We start from the raw sequence: 16,156 nt of genomic DNA on the forward strand, positions 1-16,156 counted from the left end.
CTATCAGATCGGTTATAACGTGTAGTTTCAGCTTGGAGAGGTGTGGCCCATATAAAAGAAGAATTTGTATCGATCGAGACATGTAAGAAGGAAGAGGAATAAAGTTCAAGGCAATGAGTTTCATCCATTTGCCATAAAATTCTCTTTCATTTGTCATAAACCTTTTTTATATTTTTGTGTTCATTTTATTTGCCATTTCCTATATCTTTTTATTAAAAATATATATTTTACTTTAGCAACTATGAAGTATCATATATTAGCATTTTATAGATTGGTGAATATATTTATTATATCATATTATATATTTATTATATATAAATATATGTAATTATATTTATATATATTATACATTATATATTTATTACTAGTTTAAAATCTCTTTAGTTTTTCTGTAAGAAAAGCTTTCTGTAAGAGGAAGTTAATGTTCAGTAATTAATGTTTTAAAATCTTATGTTATTTGGAAATGACCTAGCTATTTAATAAACTTCTATTACTTAGTTTAGTGTAACTCTATAAATTTAAGTTACCCCAATCCTAAGAGATTATTTTAGATTATAACAATAGATTATTCTATTAAAAATATAATTATTTTTAATAGAGTTTATCTAAAAGTTTTATATATATACATATTTGTTAACAAATTTAGTTTACCTTAAACCTAGGCATAATAAAAGTATTACATAATGTTGATGACTTAAGACATGTCTTAATTAGATTAGCAAATAATTACATTTAAATTTATTTATATTTAAATAAACATTATATTTAATATTGAATATTTTTCAGTTCATGTGAAGTTGAATTTAAATAGAGCTTATTAACTTCATATTATCCAAAAACAAAGACATATATTGAGACATAGATAATTTTAGATAGGCATAGTTTTCTGCTTGAAATTAAAAAAAATTTTTTTTCCTGAGTTCCACCAGCTTGTTTATGGCTGGAGTCCTAGATAGAGTGGGCTGTGTATCCCAAGGACATGATAAGAGTTAACTTTAGGTTTTTCTTAGGCCTGTTTTTGTTTCTTAGGCAGAACTGGAGCTCCAAAAAAGTACTTTAACAAGTTGACCTTTTTCTAACTGCATGTGTAAAAAGAACCAGTTTTGCAATTTCAAAAAAGATTTTATTTTAATCAGTTTTCTCTGGAGTCTAAAGAATAGCATGGCCATTCAGTGTCAAAAATATCATTTCTCCTTTTTGTAGTTAAATTATTAATGATATATGCATGAAGGAATTGCTGTCACATTGGATGTAAAGCCTTGGCTACAAAATTTTGACAAATAGTAGGACTGTTAAGCAGAAAAAGAAATGGCAACCCACTCCAGTATTCTTGCCTGGAGTATCCCAGGGACAGGGGAGCCTGGTGGGCTGCTGTCTCTGGGGTTGCACAGAGTCGAACACGACTGAAGTGACTTAGCAGCAGCAGCAGGACTGTTAAGCACACCTTGAGGTAACACAGTCTACTGAAATCTTTTATGAGGCCCAATATGATTAGGATAAGGGAGAGAGAAAGTGAATTTTTCCTGGTCTAAAGACTGTAAAGGTATATTAAAAAAGCAATCTTGTAAATCAGTAATAATAACGTGCCAATTTTGAGGAATAGGTGAGGAGTAGGTGATGGGATCCCTGGTTGTAATGTATCCATAGCTTTCATAGATGCATTAACCTTTTTTTAAGGTCTATTAATCACGATGGTGTGATCACTAACCTAGAGCCAGACATCCTTGAATGTGAAGTCAAGTGGGCCTTAGAAAGCATCACTATGAACAAAGCTAGTGGAGGTGATGGAATTCCAGTTGAGCTATTTCAAATCCTGAAAGATGATGTTGTGGAAGTGCTGCACTCAATATGCCAGCAAATTTGGAAGGCTCAGCAGTGGCCACAGGACTGGAAAAGGTCAGTTTTCATTCCAATCCCAAAGAAAGGCATGCCAAAGAATGCTCAAACAACCTCACAATTGCACTCATCTCACACGATAGTAAAGTAATGCTCAAAATTCTCCAAGCCAGGCTTCAGCAATACGTGAACCATAAACTTCCAGATGTTCAAGCTGGTTCTAGAAAAGGCAGAGGAACCAGAGATCAAATTGCCAGCATCTGCTGGATCATCGAAAAAGCAAGAGAGTTCCAGAAAAACATCTATTTCTGCTTTATTGACAATGCCAAAGCCTTTGACTGTGTGGATCACAATAAACTGTGGAAAATTCTGAAAGAGATGGGAATACCAGACCACCTGACCTGCCTCTTGAGAAACCTATATGCAGGTCAGGAAGCAACAGTTAGAACTGGACATGGAACAACAGACTGGTTCCAAATAGGGAAAAGAGTACGTCAAGGCTGTATATTGTCACCCTGCTTATTTAACTTCTATGCAGAGTACATCATGAGAAACGCTGGGCTGGAAGAAGCACAAGCTGGAATATAAAGATTGCCAGGAGAAATATCAATAACCTCAGACATGCAGATGACACCACCCTTATGGCAGAAAGTGAAGAGGAACTAAAAAGCCTCTTGATCAAAGTGAAAGAGGAGAGTGAAAAAGTTGGCTTAAAGCTCAACATTCAGAAAACGAAGATCATGGCATCTGGTCCCATCACTTCACAGGAAATAGAAAATAGTAAAAACAGTGTCAGACTTTATTTTTTTGGGCTCCAAAATCACTGCAGATGGTGACTGCGGCCATGAAATTAAAAGACGCTTACTCCTTGGAAGAAAAGTTATGACCAACCTAGACACCACATTAAAAAGCAGAGACATTACTTTGCCAACAAAGGTCCATCTCATCAAGGCTATGGTTTTTCTAGTAGTCAGGTATGGATGTGAGAGTTGGACTGTGAAGAAAGCTGAGCGCCGAAGAATTGATGCTTTTGACCTGTGGTGTGGGAGAAGACTCTTGAGAGTCCCTTGGACTGTAAGGAGATCCAACCAGTCCATTCTAAAGGAGATCAGTCCTGGGTGTTCTTTGGAGGGAATGATGCTAAAGCTGAAACTCCAGTACTTTGGCCACTTCATGCAAAGAGTTGACTCATTGGAAAAGACTCTGATGCTGGGAGGGATTGGGGGCAGGAGGAAAAGGTGACGACAGAGGATGAGATGGCTGGATGGCATCACTGACTCGATGGACGTGAGTCTCAGTGAACTCCAGGAGTTGGTGATGGACAGGAAGGCCTGGCGTGCTGCGATTCATGGGGTTGCAAAGATTCGGACACGAATGAGTGACTGAACTGAACTGAAGAGATGCCATTTGTTAGATTTCATTTTTATAACAAAAATAGAGTTCCAAGGAGAGCAAGATTCCTCAATATATTTTAATTCTAATTGTGTGTCTATGAGTTCTTTAGTAGCCTGTAATTTATCTTTCATAAGGGGCCATTGCTCTGTCCAAATAGGTTCATCATTCTTCTAAGTTATTTTAATGATTGCTTTGTTTATTAAATGAGCAGTGGCCCTTAGGAAAAATGTGGACTGTGTATCTGAGTTTGCCATAGAATCTGAGATGACATCATAATTTGAATCTCTCCTTTATAATCTGAATCAATTATTCCAGGGTGAACAGTAATTCCTTTAGAAGTCAAACTAGATCAGCCAAGTAAAAGACCGAAGGTTTGTGGGGGCAGAGGTCTAAAAAGTCCGGTAGGTACTCTAGAAGGGACTGCTTGAGGGTAAAGGAAAAAATCATATAGGGCTGGTATATCGATGGTAGCACTGCCGGATGTTGAGGGTTTGAGGGAAAAGATAGAATCTGCCCCTGTTTTTTGTTGTAGGGGACCTGGGGGGGTCCCCTGTTTGGAGTTTCTTAGAATAGGTTTTCTTTTAATATCAAATTTAGATTTACAATCTTTGGCCTAATGCATTCCTCTATGGCAGCGAGGGCAAATTCTTGGAGGTTTTTTATTAGCCTTCTTAGGGCAGTCCCTTTTTAACTGGTTTTTATTTCCACATGTAAGGCATCCTTCATTTCCCTTTCTAAAGGTGGCAGCCATTGCCTCAGCTACCATCTTTTGAGTTTCTGATCCTAGATTGTGACAAGCCTCCAAATAATCAATAGTAGTCCCAGTCTCACGAATTGGAGCAGTAGCTCTTTGATATTCCCAATTTGCATTCTCATAAGCAAGTAATTTCTCTAGCTGTTTCTTGGTTTCTTCTCCGATTACAGTACGGGAAATAGCAGTTTCTAATCTAGCTAAAAATCAGCATAACTTTCATTAGGTCCTTGTAATATTTTAGTGTAGCTACCTGTAGGCTCTCTTTGAGGAGTAATTCGATCCCAAGCTTCAAGGGCTACTGTTTTAAATCGTTCATGCAATAAGAGAGGGCATTGTGTTTGAGCTTCTATGGTATCAAATTGTCTGGTGCCAGTTAACATTTCAAAAATAATTTGGTTTTGGGGAGTTCCAGCTCGAGTATTCTTGTTAGCATGATCTCTGGCTATATCATGAAATCACATTGTCCACTGAAGATATTCTCCAGTTTAAGGAGAGCTTTTATTAAAACTTGCCAATCGTAGAGAATAAAGTTGCCAATAGAAGATGCTACAACATTTAGAAGCTCTTTAGTAAAAGGCAAATGTGGGTCATACATAGTTATAGCCTTTTTCATTTGTTGCATGTAAAAAAGATTAATATCATCATATTGAGGTATTATGTGCCCTTGAGCGTCAGGATTTCTTAAAACTAGAAAGACGGAGAAACCATTGGCGTCAGAAATTTGTGATGGCAAAGCCATTAATTCAGAAAGCCTCTGTTGCAGAGGAGAGCAACTAAGTACTGATTTTCTGCAAATGTGAGTCTGTGCCAAGGACTTATCATTATTGTCCAGAAGAGCATTGCCAGTTTTGGTGTCAAAAAACATCTTAGGAGAGTCGTTATTAGAATCATTAGGTTCTAACAAAGGAGAGACTTCTGGATTCGTGCCTGCTGGCAGAGGAGGAGCATTTGGAGCAGCCGGAGCAGGGCTAGTAGGAAAATTTTGAAATATTCTGTGTTGTTCTAATTGGGTCTTTTGTAAAGTTTCATCATCTAATTCATATTCAAGCAATAAGTGTTCTGTCTGTTGTCGAATATTGTGAGGGCTAGAATTTACCTTGAAATGGCAGAATTACAGCTTTAATGAGAGCCCATGGGGCCAGAAATCAACTGGAATATATTTTCCCTGCTTGGTAGCTTGTTCAACATTTTCTTTGACCCGGTGCCAAATTTCTAAATCAAAACTGCATTTATCAGGGAACCAAGGATTACATTTAACCACTGTTTGAAAGCAAGCCTCTATTCATTGGTGTGAAACCAAAAGTCCCTGAGCTTTAAACAAATGGTGAAGTAAAAGAGAGAAATGATGGGGCTTTCTAGTCATTGTGTCTTAGTACTTATTGACCTCAATAGGCCCTGAGTCACTCCGCCAGAAATGCCATGTATACCAGAGTCCCTGTTCGGGCGCTACTTGTTGGGGTCCTTTAATGGACTGGAACCTGGTGGTCCAGAGTCGAAGATAAGAAAGTGAAAGAGAAAAAGAGGCTGATATTCCCTGGTTTACGCAGAGAACCAATAAAGCCCTTGACACAGGGCTTGCATTGCTCATGAAGGCACCAGGCACCCTCTTGAGGGGGTGAAAGCACAGGGTGCCTTCTTGAGAGGGTCTTAGAAGCCCAGGCAGGAAAGTGAGCATGACGGGTTTCTACGCTCCAGAGAATTAGCCGGAGAGAGACAGAGAGAGAGAGAAAGAAAGAAAGAAAGACATGGGGATCCAAGCGCTGATGGAGCAAAGGTGCTTTATTGATCTTTCTGTGAGTATATATAGGCTGTGATGCAAGAAGTTTCTTACGACAATGATAAAGATGAGAAAACCAAACATACAGAAACCATTACCAAGGGAACAAGGGATTAATAATGGTCACAAGGTCAGGAAATAATCCATATCTCAAGAAAGGGGATTGAGACTAAGCAGTTTTGTCTTAAAGAGAATGTTTACTAAAGGAGATTCAAGCCTGTCTCACACAATGACCTCAGTTCCTGGGAGTAGCATGCTGCTCTGCTTGAAAAGAAACAAAGGAGTTGTGAGAAACAGCATGTAGGAATCCTCCTGTTAAAGACTCCCCAACACAATACAAAACACTGGCAATACCAAATGCTGGGGAGAATGTGCAGCAGAACTCTCAGTTATTGTAGCTGGGAGCGCAAAGTAGTACAGCCACTGTGGAAGAGTTTAGCAGTTTCTTACAAAGCTAAACACAGTATTACCACATAATCCAGCCATCATGCTCCTTGTTGTTTACCCAAAATGTACTGAGAACTTATGTCCACACAAAAATACGCACACAAAAATTTACTGCACCTTTACTCTTAACTGCCAAAACTTGGAAGCAACTAAGATCTTCTTCAATAGACAACTGGATAAACATACTTTGGTATAGCCATACAATGGGAGTATTATTCAGCAATAAAAAGAAATGACCCATCAAGCCACAAAACATGAAGGGAACTTATTCACACATATTTGCTACTCCAGCTATATTGTTGCAACTGTTGACAGTCTGCAACACATAAAACTATAGAGACAGTAACACATCAGTTGGTGCCAGAAGTTTGTGGGAAGGAAGGAGAAAGGGGTGAATGGATGGAGCACAGGGGATTTTCAAAGCAGTGAAATTATTCTGTATGATATAATTATGGATATATTACATGACATTTGTCAAAATGCATACAATTTGTCAAAATGTGTAGAATTATACAATGCAGAGAGTGAACTCTAATGTAAACTATGTACTTTAGTTAATAATATATCAATACTTATTCATCATTTGTAATAAGTGTACCACACAAATGAAAGAGGATAATATTAGGGGTATTTTATGAAGGGGATGGGCATATAGGAGACCTCCATACTTTCTACTCAATTTTTCTGTAAACTTAAAACTGTTCTAAAAATGAAATCTATTAATTAAAAAACTAAAGTATATTTTTAACAAAGCCAGGACACTGTTATTCTAAATGTCAATGTCATATAAGACAAAGGCTAAAGAAGAAGCCCAAATTAAAGAAACCCAAAGAAATAGAACTACAAGCAATAAATGATACCAGCCTGGTTACTACTGTTATAAACGAACCTACTGGAACAAACAACTAAACTAGAAAAACAACAATGAATTAGATTAAAATAGCCCATCAACAAATATCCTATCGTTGGTGACTTAAATGCAGTACCACAAAAGAATCTCCTTATTTTTAAGAATCCATGTGAAAATATTTAGACACAAAGGATCATGATGTATATAACTTACTCTCAAATTATTCCAATGAAAATTTTACATACATATATAAAGAAGGAGAGCAAAATGGTAAAGCAATAGGTTGCAGACAAAACCTCATGTCCACTCAGAACTTGTGGATGTTACCTCATTTGGATATAATTTCTTTCCAGATGTAATCAAGTCAAGATGAGGTTTTAATGGATTTGGGTGTTGTTGTAAGACGCTTACTCCTTGGAAGGAAAGTTATGACCAACCTAGATAGCCTATTCAAAAGCAGAGACATTCCTTTGCCAACAAAGGTTCGTCTAGTCAAGGCTATGGTTTTTCCTGTGGTCACGTATGGATGTGAGAGTTGGACTGTGAAGAAGGCTGAGCACCGAAGAATGGATGCTTTTGAATTGTGGTGTTGGAGAAGACTCTTGAGAGTCCCTTGGACTGCAAGGAGACCCAACCAGTCCATTCTGAAGGAGATCAGCCCTGGGATTTCTTTGGAAGGAATGATGCTAAAGCTGAAACTCCAGTACTTTGGCCACCTCATGCGAAGAGTTGACTCATTGGAAAAGACTCTGATGCTGGGAGGGATTGGGGGCGGGAGGAGAAGGGGACGACAGAGGATGAGATGGCTGGATGGCATCACTGACTCGATGGATGTGAGTCTCAGTGAACTCCAGGAGTTGGTGATGGACAGGGAGGCCTGGCGTGCTGCAATTCATGGGGTCGCAAAGAGTCGGACATGACTGAGCGACTGATCTGATCTGATGGAAACTAATATTGTAAGTAATAGGTGAATCTGAATAAAAGGTATATGGGTGGTTTTGTAGAAATCATGCAGTTTTTTTGTCCTCTTAACAGAGTCTTTCTCAGAACAAAAGTTTTTAAACTTTGAAGGACAGTTTTTCTAAGTTTGAAATTATTTCCCAAAAGGTTAAAGATGAATACAATAGGACCAAGAACTTGAATAGAAATTTCTCCAAAGAAGATAGACAAAAAATAGTAAGCACATGATAATATACGTAACATCACTAATCATCAGGGAAAGGCAAGTCAAAACTACAATGAGATATCATGTCACATCCATTAGGATGACTACTATCAAAAAACAAAACCAGAAAATGACAGTGTTAGCAAGGATGTAAAAAAACTGGGAGCCTTGTGCTGTGCTGGTGGGAATGTAAAATGATGCAGTCACTATAGAAAATAGTATAGCTTTCCTCAAAAAATTCAACAGAGCATTACCATTTAATCCAGCAATTTCACTTCTGGATATACACCCAAAAGAACTGAAAGCAGAGACTGACAGATGTCCCTCTATGTTTATAGCAGCATTATTCACAATAGCACCTAGGTTTCTATCAACACATGAATGGATAAACAGTATGAGGTATATACACAGAATATTATGAATACTACTCAGCCTTAAAAAGGAAAGAGATTCTGACATATACTACAACATGGATGAACCTACAGCATGGATAAACCTTGAGGACATTATGCCAAGTCAAGCAAGCCAGTTATTTATTATTCTACTTAAAAAGACTAGAGGGTTTCCCTTGTGGTTCAACTAGTAAAGAATCCGCCTGATGAGGGAGGCGTGGGTTCGATCCCTGGGTTGGGAAGATCCCCTGGAGAAGGGAAAGGCTACCTGCTCCAGTATTCTGGTCTGCAGAATATACATGAACTGTATAGTCCATGGGGTTGCAAAGAGTTGGACACGACTGAGAGACTTACACTTCACTACATGACTAGATTAGCCAAATTCATGGAGATAGAAAGCAGAATGGTAGTTGCCATGGACTGTTTAGGGGGGCAATGGAGAGTTACTGTTTACTGGGTGCAGAGTTTCCGTTTGGGATGATGGAAAAGTTCTGGAGATGGATGGTGGTGTTGACCGCACATGTGAATATAGCTTATGTCACTTTACACTTGAAAATGGCTAAAATGGTAACTTTTACGTTATGTATATTTTATTACAAAAAATATAATAACTGTATGTGTGTGCGTGTGTGTGTGTGTGTGTGTATTTGGAGGCAGGGTGATCTTGACAGGCTGATTTACATGGAAATGCAAAGTGTCAAGAATAGCTAAAAAATTGTTGAAGAGCAAGGCAGAAGGACTAACTCGATCAGAATATCAAGACTTACCATAAATCTGTAGTAACTGAGAAAAGAATAAGACTAACAGAAGGGCAGAAACAAACTCACGTGCATGGACACTTGATTGTGTCACAGTTGACCGACACTACAAACAGTATATGTTTAATAGCTGTGGGACAACTGTATATCCTTATACAAAATATCAAATTGGAAACAAATTGGGCCCTCATTTTACAGAATCAATTTAGACAGACTAAATGTCCAAACATGAAAGGAAAAATTATAAAGCTTTCATTAGATAATATCCACATGATCTTAGAGTATGGAAGTTCTTTTAAAACATGCAAAATGCTACCATAACAGAACTTAAGTCCTGTGAAAAAAAATAAGCAATGAAACCAAAAGACAGTTAGGACACATAAAATCAGTGAAGGACTGATTCACCAACACACCCACCACTCTTGGGGTGGGGTAGGGGGGGCGGTGGTTGTTGTGCGAATATCTGAAGAATTCTTCCTACATGTAAAAAGCAGGGGAGGACAACCCAACAGGAAAATAACATGAAAGGTGCTTCATGGAGTGAAAATCTAACTACTAAATAAAAATAGGCACTTCACCTCACTGATGAGGGAAATGTAAATTAAAACCACTATGAGCTATTTTTATAAACCCACTGGATTGGCTACAATTTAAAAGTCTGTCAGTACAAAATATTGGTTCAGATGTGAGGTAAGAGGAACTATACATATTGATGGGAATATAAACTGTTAACATCATCACTTTGAAACAGATTTGGTATTATCCAATAAAATAGAAGATATGCATATCCTATGAGCCAGCTAATCTACTTCTAGGTATATACTCTATAAAGAAATCCATGCTCATATATACCAGGATATAGGTACAAGAATGTTCTTAAAAGTATGGTCTGTAAAGATCCCTTCAAACTGGGGAAACAGAACATTGTATATCAACAGTACTTCAATAAAAAATAAAAACAAAACAAAAACCCAATTGTCTATTAATAGTAAAATGGATATACAATATACTTATACAACGAAATGACACTGAATGAACTACACATACATGCAATAAAGGGGGTTAATTGCATCCAAAAAATGTTAATAAAAGAAGAAGGACCAAAGAATACAATTCAAAAATAGGAAAAATTGTATCATATTGTTTTGGAATCCATACATAGGTGATAAAACTTAAGAGAAAGGCAATGAAATGATTATCATAAGCCAGCATGGTGATTACTTCCAGTGAGGAGGAAAGGATTATAGTCTAGAAGGGGACACAGTATTTTCTGCAATACTAATAAGGTTCTGTTTCTTGAACTGGATAGTTTCAGAAAAATGTCTTATATACTTTTCTGTATACACATTATACTTCACATTTCTAAAAAATGTGAAGGTACAGTAAGGATAAACACCACTCCATAAAGATGAACATGGCTACACAGTTATGCTGGTTGGTTCATAACTATGAACCTGAAAGGGAGGTTCAGGCTCCCAGGCAATCATATTTCCCTATTCCATCTGCCCATCTACTCTCCTAGAATAATAGACCCTACCTTTCTGTCCTTAAACCTCCAACATCTCCTCCCCTATCTTGTCTTTTGGTTGATGATTCTATTTCCTACTTCACTGAGAGCCATAGAAGTAAAGAATGCTTCCACAGCCTGACCACTGCCAGGATTTGGGGCCCACATATTCTACTTTCCCTGAGCTTAGCTCTCCATGCACCTATCTAAGGCCAATCCACCTATTTGTACACCAGGTCCCATGCCTTCCTGCCTTCACAAAGACACACATTATAGCAATTCTCCCATCTATCCCCTCTAGCATCAATTTTCTTCAGCAAATATGCCATTACTTCTCAATGAAATTTCCCCTACCAGCTGCTTCACCATTTCTTTGCTCTCCTTTCTGAAGGAGATCAGCCCTGGGATTTCTTTGGAAGGAATGATGCTAAAGCTGAAACTCCAGTACTTTGGTCACCTCATACGAAGAGATGACTCATTGGAAAAGACTCTGATGCTGGGAGGGATTGGGGGGCGGGAGGAGAAGGGGACGACAGAGGATGAGATGGCTGGATGGCATCACTGACTCGATGGACGTGAGTCTGAGTGAACTCCGGGAGTTGGTGATGGACAGGGAGGCCTGGCGTGCTGCGATTCATGGGGTCGCAAAGAGTCGGACATGACTGAGTGACTGATCTGATCTGATCTGATAGTTAAATTTCTTGAAAAAGTTGTCTATAGTTAATATTCCTCTCCTTCCATTTTCAAACCCACCACAATCAGGTTTTTGGACTGATCACTCTGTCAAAACTGCACATGATGATAATCAATATTCAATCAGTTCTCATCTATCAGGAACACCTGACACAGGTTATCAATCACTCTTTGCTCTTTAGAGACTGGTATCACTTGGTTTCTGATAAACCACTATTTTCTGATTTTCCCCTGTATAACTGGTCACTCCTTCTTGGTCTCCACTGCTGATTCCACTTCTTCCTTACTCAGTGTTAGGCTGCCCCAAAATGTCTTTGGTTTTCTTCTGTCCATTTATACTCATTCTCTTGGTAATATCATCAGTCTCATGATTTAAATACATATTTATACCAATACTTCCAGTTGAGGAATGAAAGTCCTGATTCATTCAAATGTCTAACAGACATCTGAGATTCCACATATCCAAAACTGATTTCTCAAATTTTCTCCCCAAACCTGTGCCACCATTTATTAACCATCCTTATTTCTTTAAGGCAATGCCTCCCTCACTGCTGAAACCAAAAAATCTGGAGTTGTCCTTGTTTCTTCTCCCCACATCTAGTCCATCAATAAATCCAGTAATTCCATTTTACAAATATATTCCTCTCCTCTACTGTTACCATTCAAGTCCAAGCCACATTCATCTTTCACTTGGGATTACTGCAACAGCCTCCTATTTGTTCTCTCTACTCATACCTTTGACCCTCTACATCCTATTCTTAACACAGCAACAAGAAAGATCCACTTAACTTTTAATTTAGATCTTTTCTTTTCTCTGCTCAAAATCCTACAATGGCTACTCATCTTACTCAGAAGAAAAGCCAACTATGCATGCTCTTTTTTAGCCTAGGACAAGAGAAACATCATTCTTTTTTTCACTCTCCCTCCACTCCCCCTCGTTTTAGAAAACACAAAATAAACACACAAAATGGAGCCTTAAAAAGTGATTCCTAAAGCCAGTCCTCAAATTGGCCTATGAATAACTTTTAATTAACCCACACTGTAATGACAGTGCACTGCATTTTTATAAATGTTGACATTTATTTAACATGTGATTTTCCTATTTTTTTTTGTTGTTAAACTTTATATTCATAAAGTAATGGTTATTATATTTGGTAGGTTTTTTGAATAGCTACTTGGAAAAATAAAAATTTTGCAGAACTAATTTTTTTTAATTGAAGTATAGTTGACAGAATTATTAATGCCTTTTCTTTTTCTCCTTTCCACTCTATGCATTTTCTCTACTGAATTAAAAAACAGAACATTTTTACTGGCATAGAAATTGAAAATTCTACAGAACTACTGGCCAAAAAGATTTAATTAGCAAGTACCCGCATTGAAAGCTCACTAAGCTTAAGCAGGAGAAACTACATTAGCTAGAGTGTTAGACCCCTCCCCAGCTCTATCAGTACTGGCGAGGTGACATTAAATTTTTTGCCTTTCTGACCCTCTATTTCTTCATATATAATAACCATTATGGTACCCATTTCATAGGAATATGGAAATTAAAATGAGATGATACATTTAAAATACATGGATACATAACAGCTACCCTATTGTGTTTAGTTAACCCAACACTATATGTTTTTAGTTAACACAATGTTAACACAGTGATGTAGGGAGGAGAGAGAGTAGGAGGAGGATCAATGGGAGCAGACCACCTGGTGCAGAGAAATATTTTATCCACTGCTGTTTTGAACTTCTGGCACATGGGGATAATAAAAAGCATTTTGTTCAGTTTCATTATTGTTTTTAAAATCTCTGAAGACTGTGTACCCACCCCTGCCCCGACTGTTCCTGCCTTTACCAGGATAAACCACAGCAAAAGACCACCTTCTACATTCACTCATTAATTACTAACTGAGAATTAGGCATAGGGTACGGCAAGCACTCAGCAGGTAGTATTAAAGTATGATCACCATGTATTATTAAATAAACTAATGGTGGTTATTTAGAAAATAATCACTTACCTTTTTTGAATTTATGTACAGGGAGTTTCTTAAGTTGATCTTTACGAAGTCTGTTTCTTCTAGCTCTATGCCTATCCTGGACAAATTTTGTGATCTAAAAATAAAAGAGAAACATAAAGAGAATCAGATATTAAACATGCAAATAGAAAATGACTATTAAAATCATAAATGCCTTTTAAGTTTCTAGATAGCTGCTACAAATCAATTTATTTAAACCCTAATCACAAGGTTTATTAGCTAAAATATCTATGATTAGATGTATTGACTAGTTGTATTGAACTTTGTCAATTGGAGGGTTAAATTTCTATAAGTTACAAACTAATAAAATTTTCAAATTTTATAATGAGTATTGTATATGAGGAAATAGAGGGTCAGAAAGACAAAAAATTTAATGTCATATCGCCAGTACTGACAGAGCTGGGGAGGGGCATGGGTCTAACACTATAGCTGTATCATTATTATTAGTGGTTAGCCCATAAATTATCTTTTGAATTTTTATTCACTGACCTAAATTATCTTTACTTCACTCTGACAGAAACATTATAAATAACATGTAACTATTTGTTTGCAAAAATATAAATGGTAGACTCTAGGTTACAAAGGCTTCACTAAATCAAAAATGGGTGAGTTGAAATTTCTGTAAGTTACAAACTAATAAAATTTTCAAACATAACAGGCATTAAACTGTACTTTCAGTGGTTCTAGTAGCAAAATGGACAGAACTAATACAGATAACCTGTATTATAAATATACAGAAATATCAGATAAAAATATACAAAACATTTCAAAATATAAATTGCTATGCTTACAAGAATAAAAATAAATACATGAGGTCAGAAGCAAATGTCAAAAACAACATTCACAAAAGAAAACTTTGACAGATTTGACTACATCAGTAGACTTCTGTCTACATCAATGACTTCCGTCCTCAAAAGATACTGTTTAAAGATAAAAGCCAAGTCACAGACTGGGAAAAATATCTGCAAATTGCATGTCTCACAAGAGATTTCTATCCAGAATATATAAAGAATTCAAAACACAATAATAAGAACACAAACAACCCAACAGAAAATAGGTAAAATATTTGAATAAACACTTCACTGCTGAAAATATACAGATGGCAAATAAGCACTTGAAAAGATGTTCAACATTATTAGTCAAGATAAAAATGAAAATTCAAAATCACAAACACTACTCTATTATATAGATACGTGTGTGTGTATATATATATATATACACACACACACTATATACCTATTAAATGAAAAAGACTGACTATACCAAGTGTTGGCAGGCAAGCAGAAGGGCTGGCACACTGATACACTACTGGAAGGATTGTAAAAGTGTACAACCATTTTAGAAAATAGTTCAGTGGTTTCTTATAAATTTAACTACATATTTACGAAATGACCTAATCATTCCACTCCTCCTTATATTTTGTCAAAGGAAATGAAGGTGTATATCCATAAAACACCTTGTACACAAAGGTACAAAAAAGTCTATGTCAGCTTTATTTAATAGCCCCACATTACAAACAACCCAAATGTTCATCAGCAGGTAAGTGAATAAACAAAACTGCAGTACAGTCATACAATACAATACAACTTGTCAATAAAAAGTAAGGAATATCAACATTCAGTTCAGTTCAGTCCCTCAGTCGTGTCCGACTCCTTGCGACCCCATGAATCGAAGCACGCCAGGCCTCCCTGTCCATCACAAACTCCCGGAGTTCACTCAGACTCACGTCCATCCAGCCATCTCATCCTCTGTCATCCGCTTCTCCTCCTGCCCCCAATCCCTCCCAGCATCAGAGTCTTTTCCAATGAGTCAACTCTTCGCATGAGGTGGCCAAAGTACTGGAGTTTCAGCTTTAGCATCATTCCTTCCAAAGAACACCCAGGGCTGATCTCCTTCAGAATGGACTGGTTGGATCTCCTTGCAGTCCAAGGGACTCTCAAGAGTCTTCTCCAACACCACAGTTCAAAAGCATCAATTCTTTGGCACTCAGCCTTCTTCACAGTCCAACTCTCACATCCATATATGACCACTGGAAAAACCAGAGCCTTGACTAGACAGACCTTTGTTGGCAAAGTAATGTCTCTGCTTTTCAATATGCTATCTAGGTTGGTCATAACTTTTCTTCCAAGGAGTAAGAGTCTTTTAATTTCATGGCTGCAGTCACCATCTGCAGTGATTTTGGAGCCCCCAAAAATAAAGTCTGACACTGTTTCCACTATTTCCCCATCTGTTTCCCATGAAGTGATGGGACCAGATGCCATGATCTTCGTTTTCTGAATGTTGAGTTTTAAGCCAACTTTTTCACACTCCTCTTTCACCTTCATCAAGAGGCTTTTAAGTTCCTATTCAGTTTCTGCCATAAGGGTGGTGTCATCTGCATATCTGAGGCTATCAATATTTCTCCCGGCAATCTTGATTCCAGCTTGTGCTTCTTCCAGCCCAGCGTTTCTCATGATATACTCTGCATATAAGTTAAATAAGCAGGGTGACAATATACAGGCTTGATGTACTCCTTTTCCTATTTGGAACCGGTCTGTTGTTCCATGTCCAGTTCT

General features: G+C 37.4%; 1 protein-coding gene across 3 annotated transcripts in view; it reads right to left on the bottom strand.

Annotated features, from left to right (window-relative positions):
* RNF13 (ring finger protein 13) overlaps positions 1–16,156 on the bottom strand; it is a 130,187-nt gene that overhangs the window by 24,998 nt on the left and 89,033 nt on the right. For all 3 annotated transcript variants that reach the window (XM_025290008.3, XM_006063113.4, XM_044946073.2), the window contains one exon: positions 13,584–13,677. In XM_025290008.3, coding sequence (XP_025145793.1) covers positions 13,584–13,677 — 94 coding nt within the window. The remainder of the gene's footprint in view (positions 1–13,583; positions 13,678–16,156) is intronic.

The sequence above is a fragment of the Bubalus bubalis genome, chromosome 1, assembly GCF_019923935.1.
Source record: "Bubalus bubalis isolate 160015118507 breed Murrah chromosome 1, NDDB_SH_1, whole genome shotgun sequence".
NCBI lineage: Eukaryota > Metazoa > Chordata > Mammalia > Artiodactyla > Bovidae > Bubalus > Bubalus bubalis.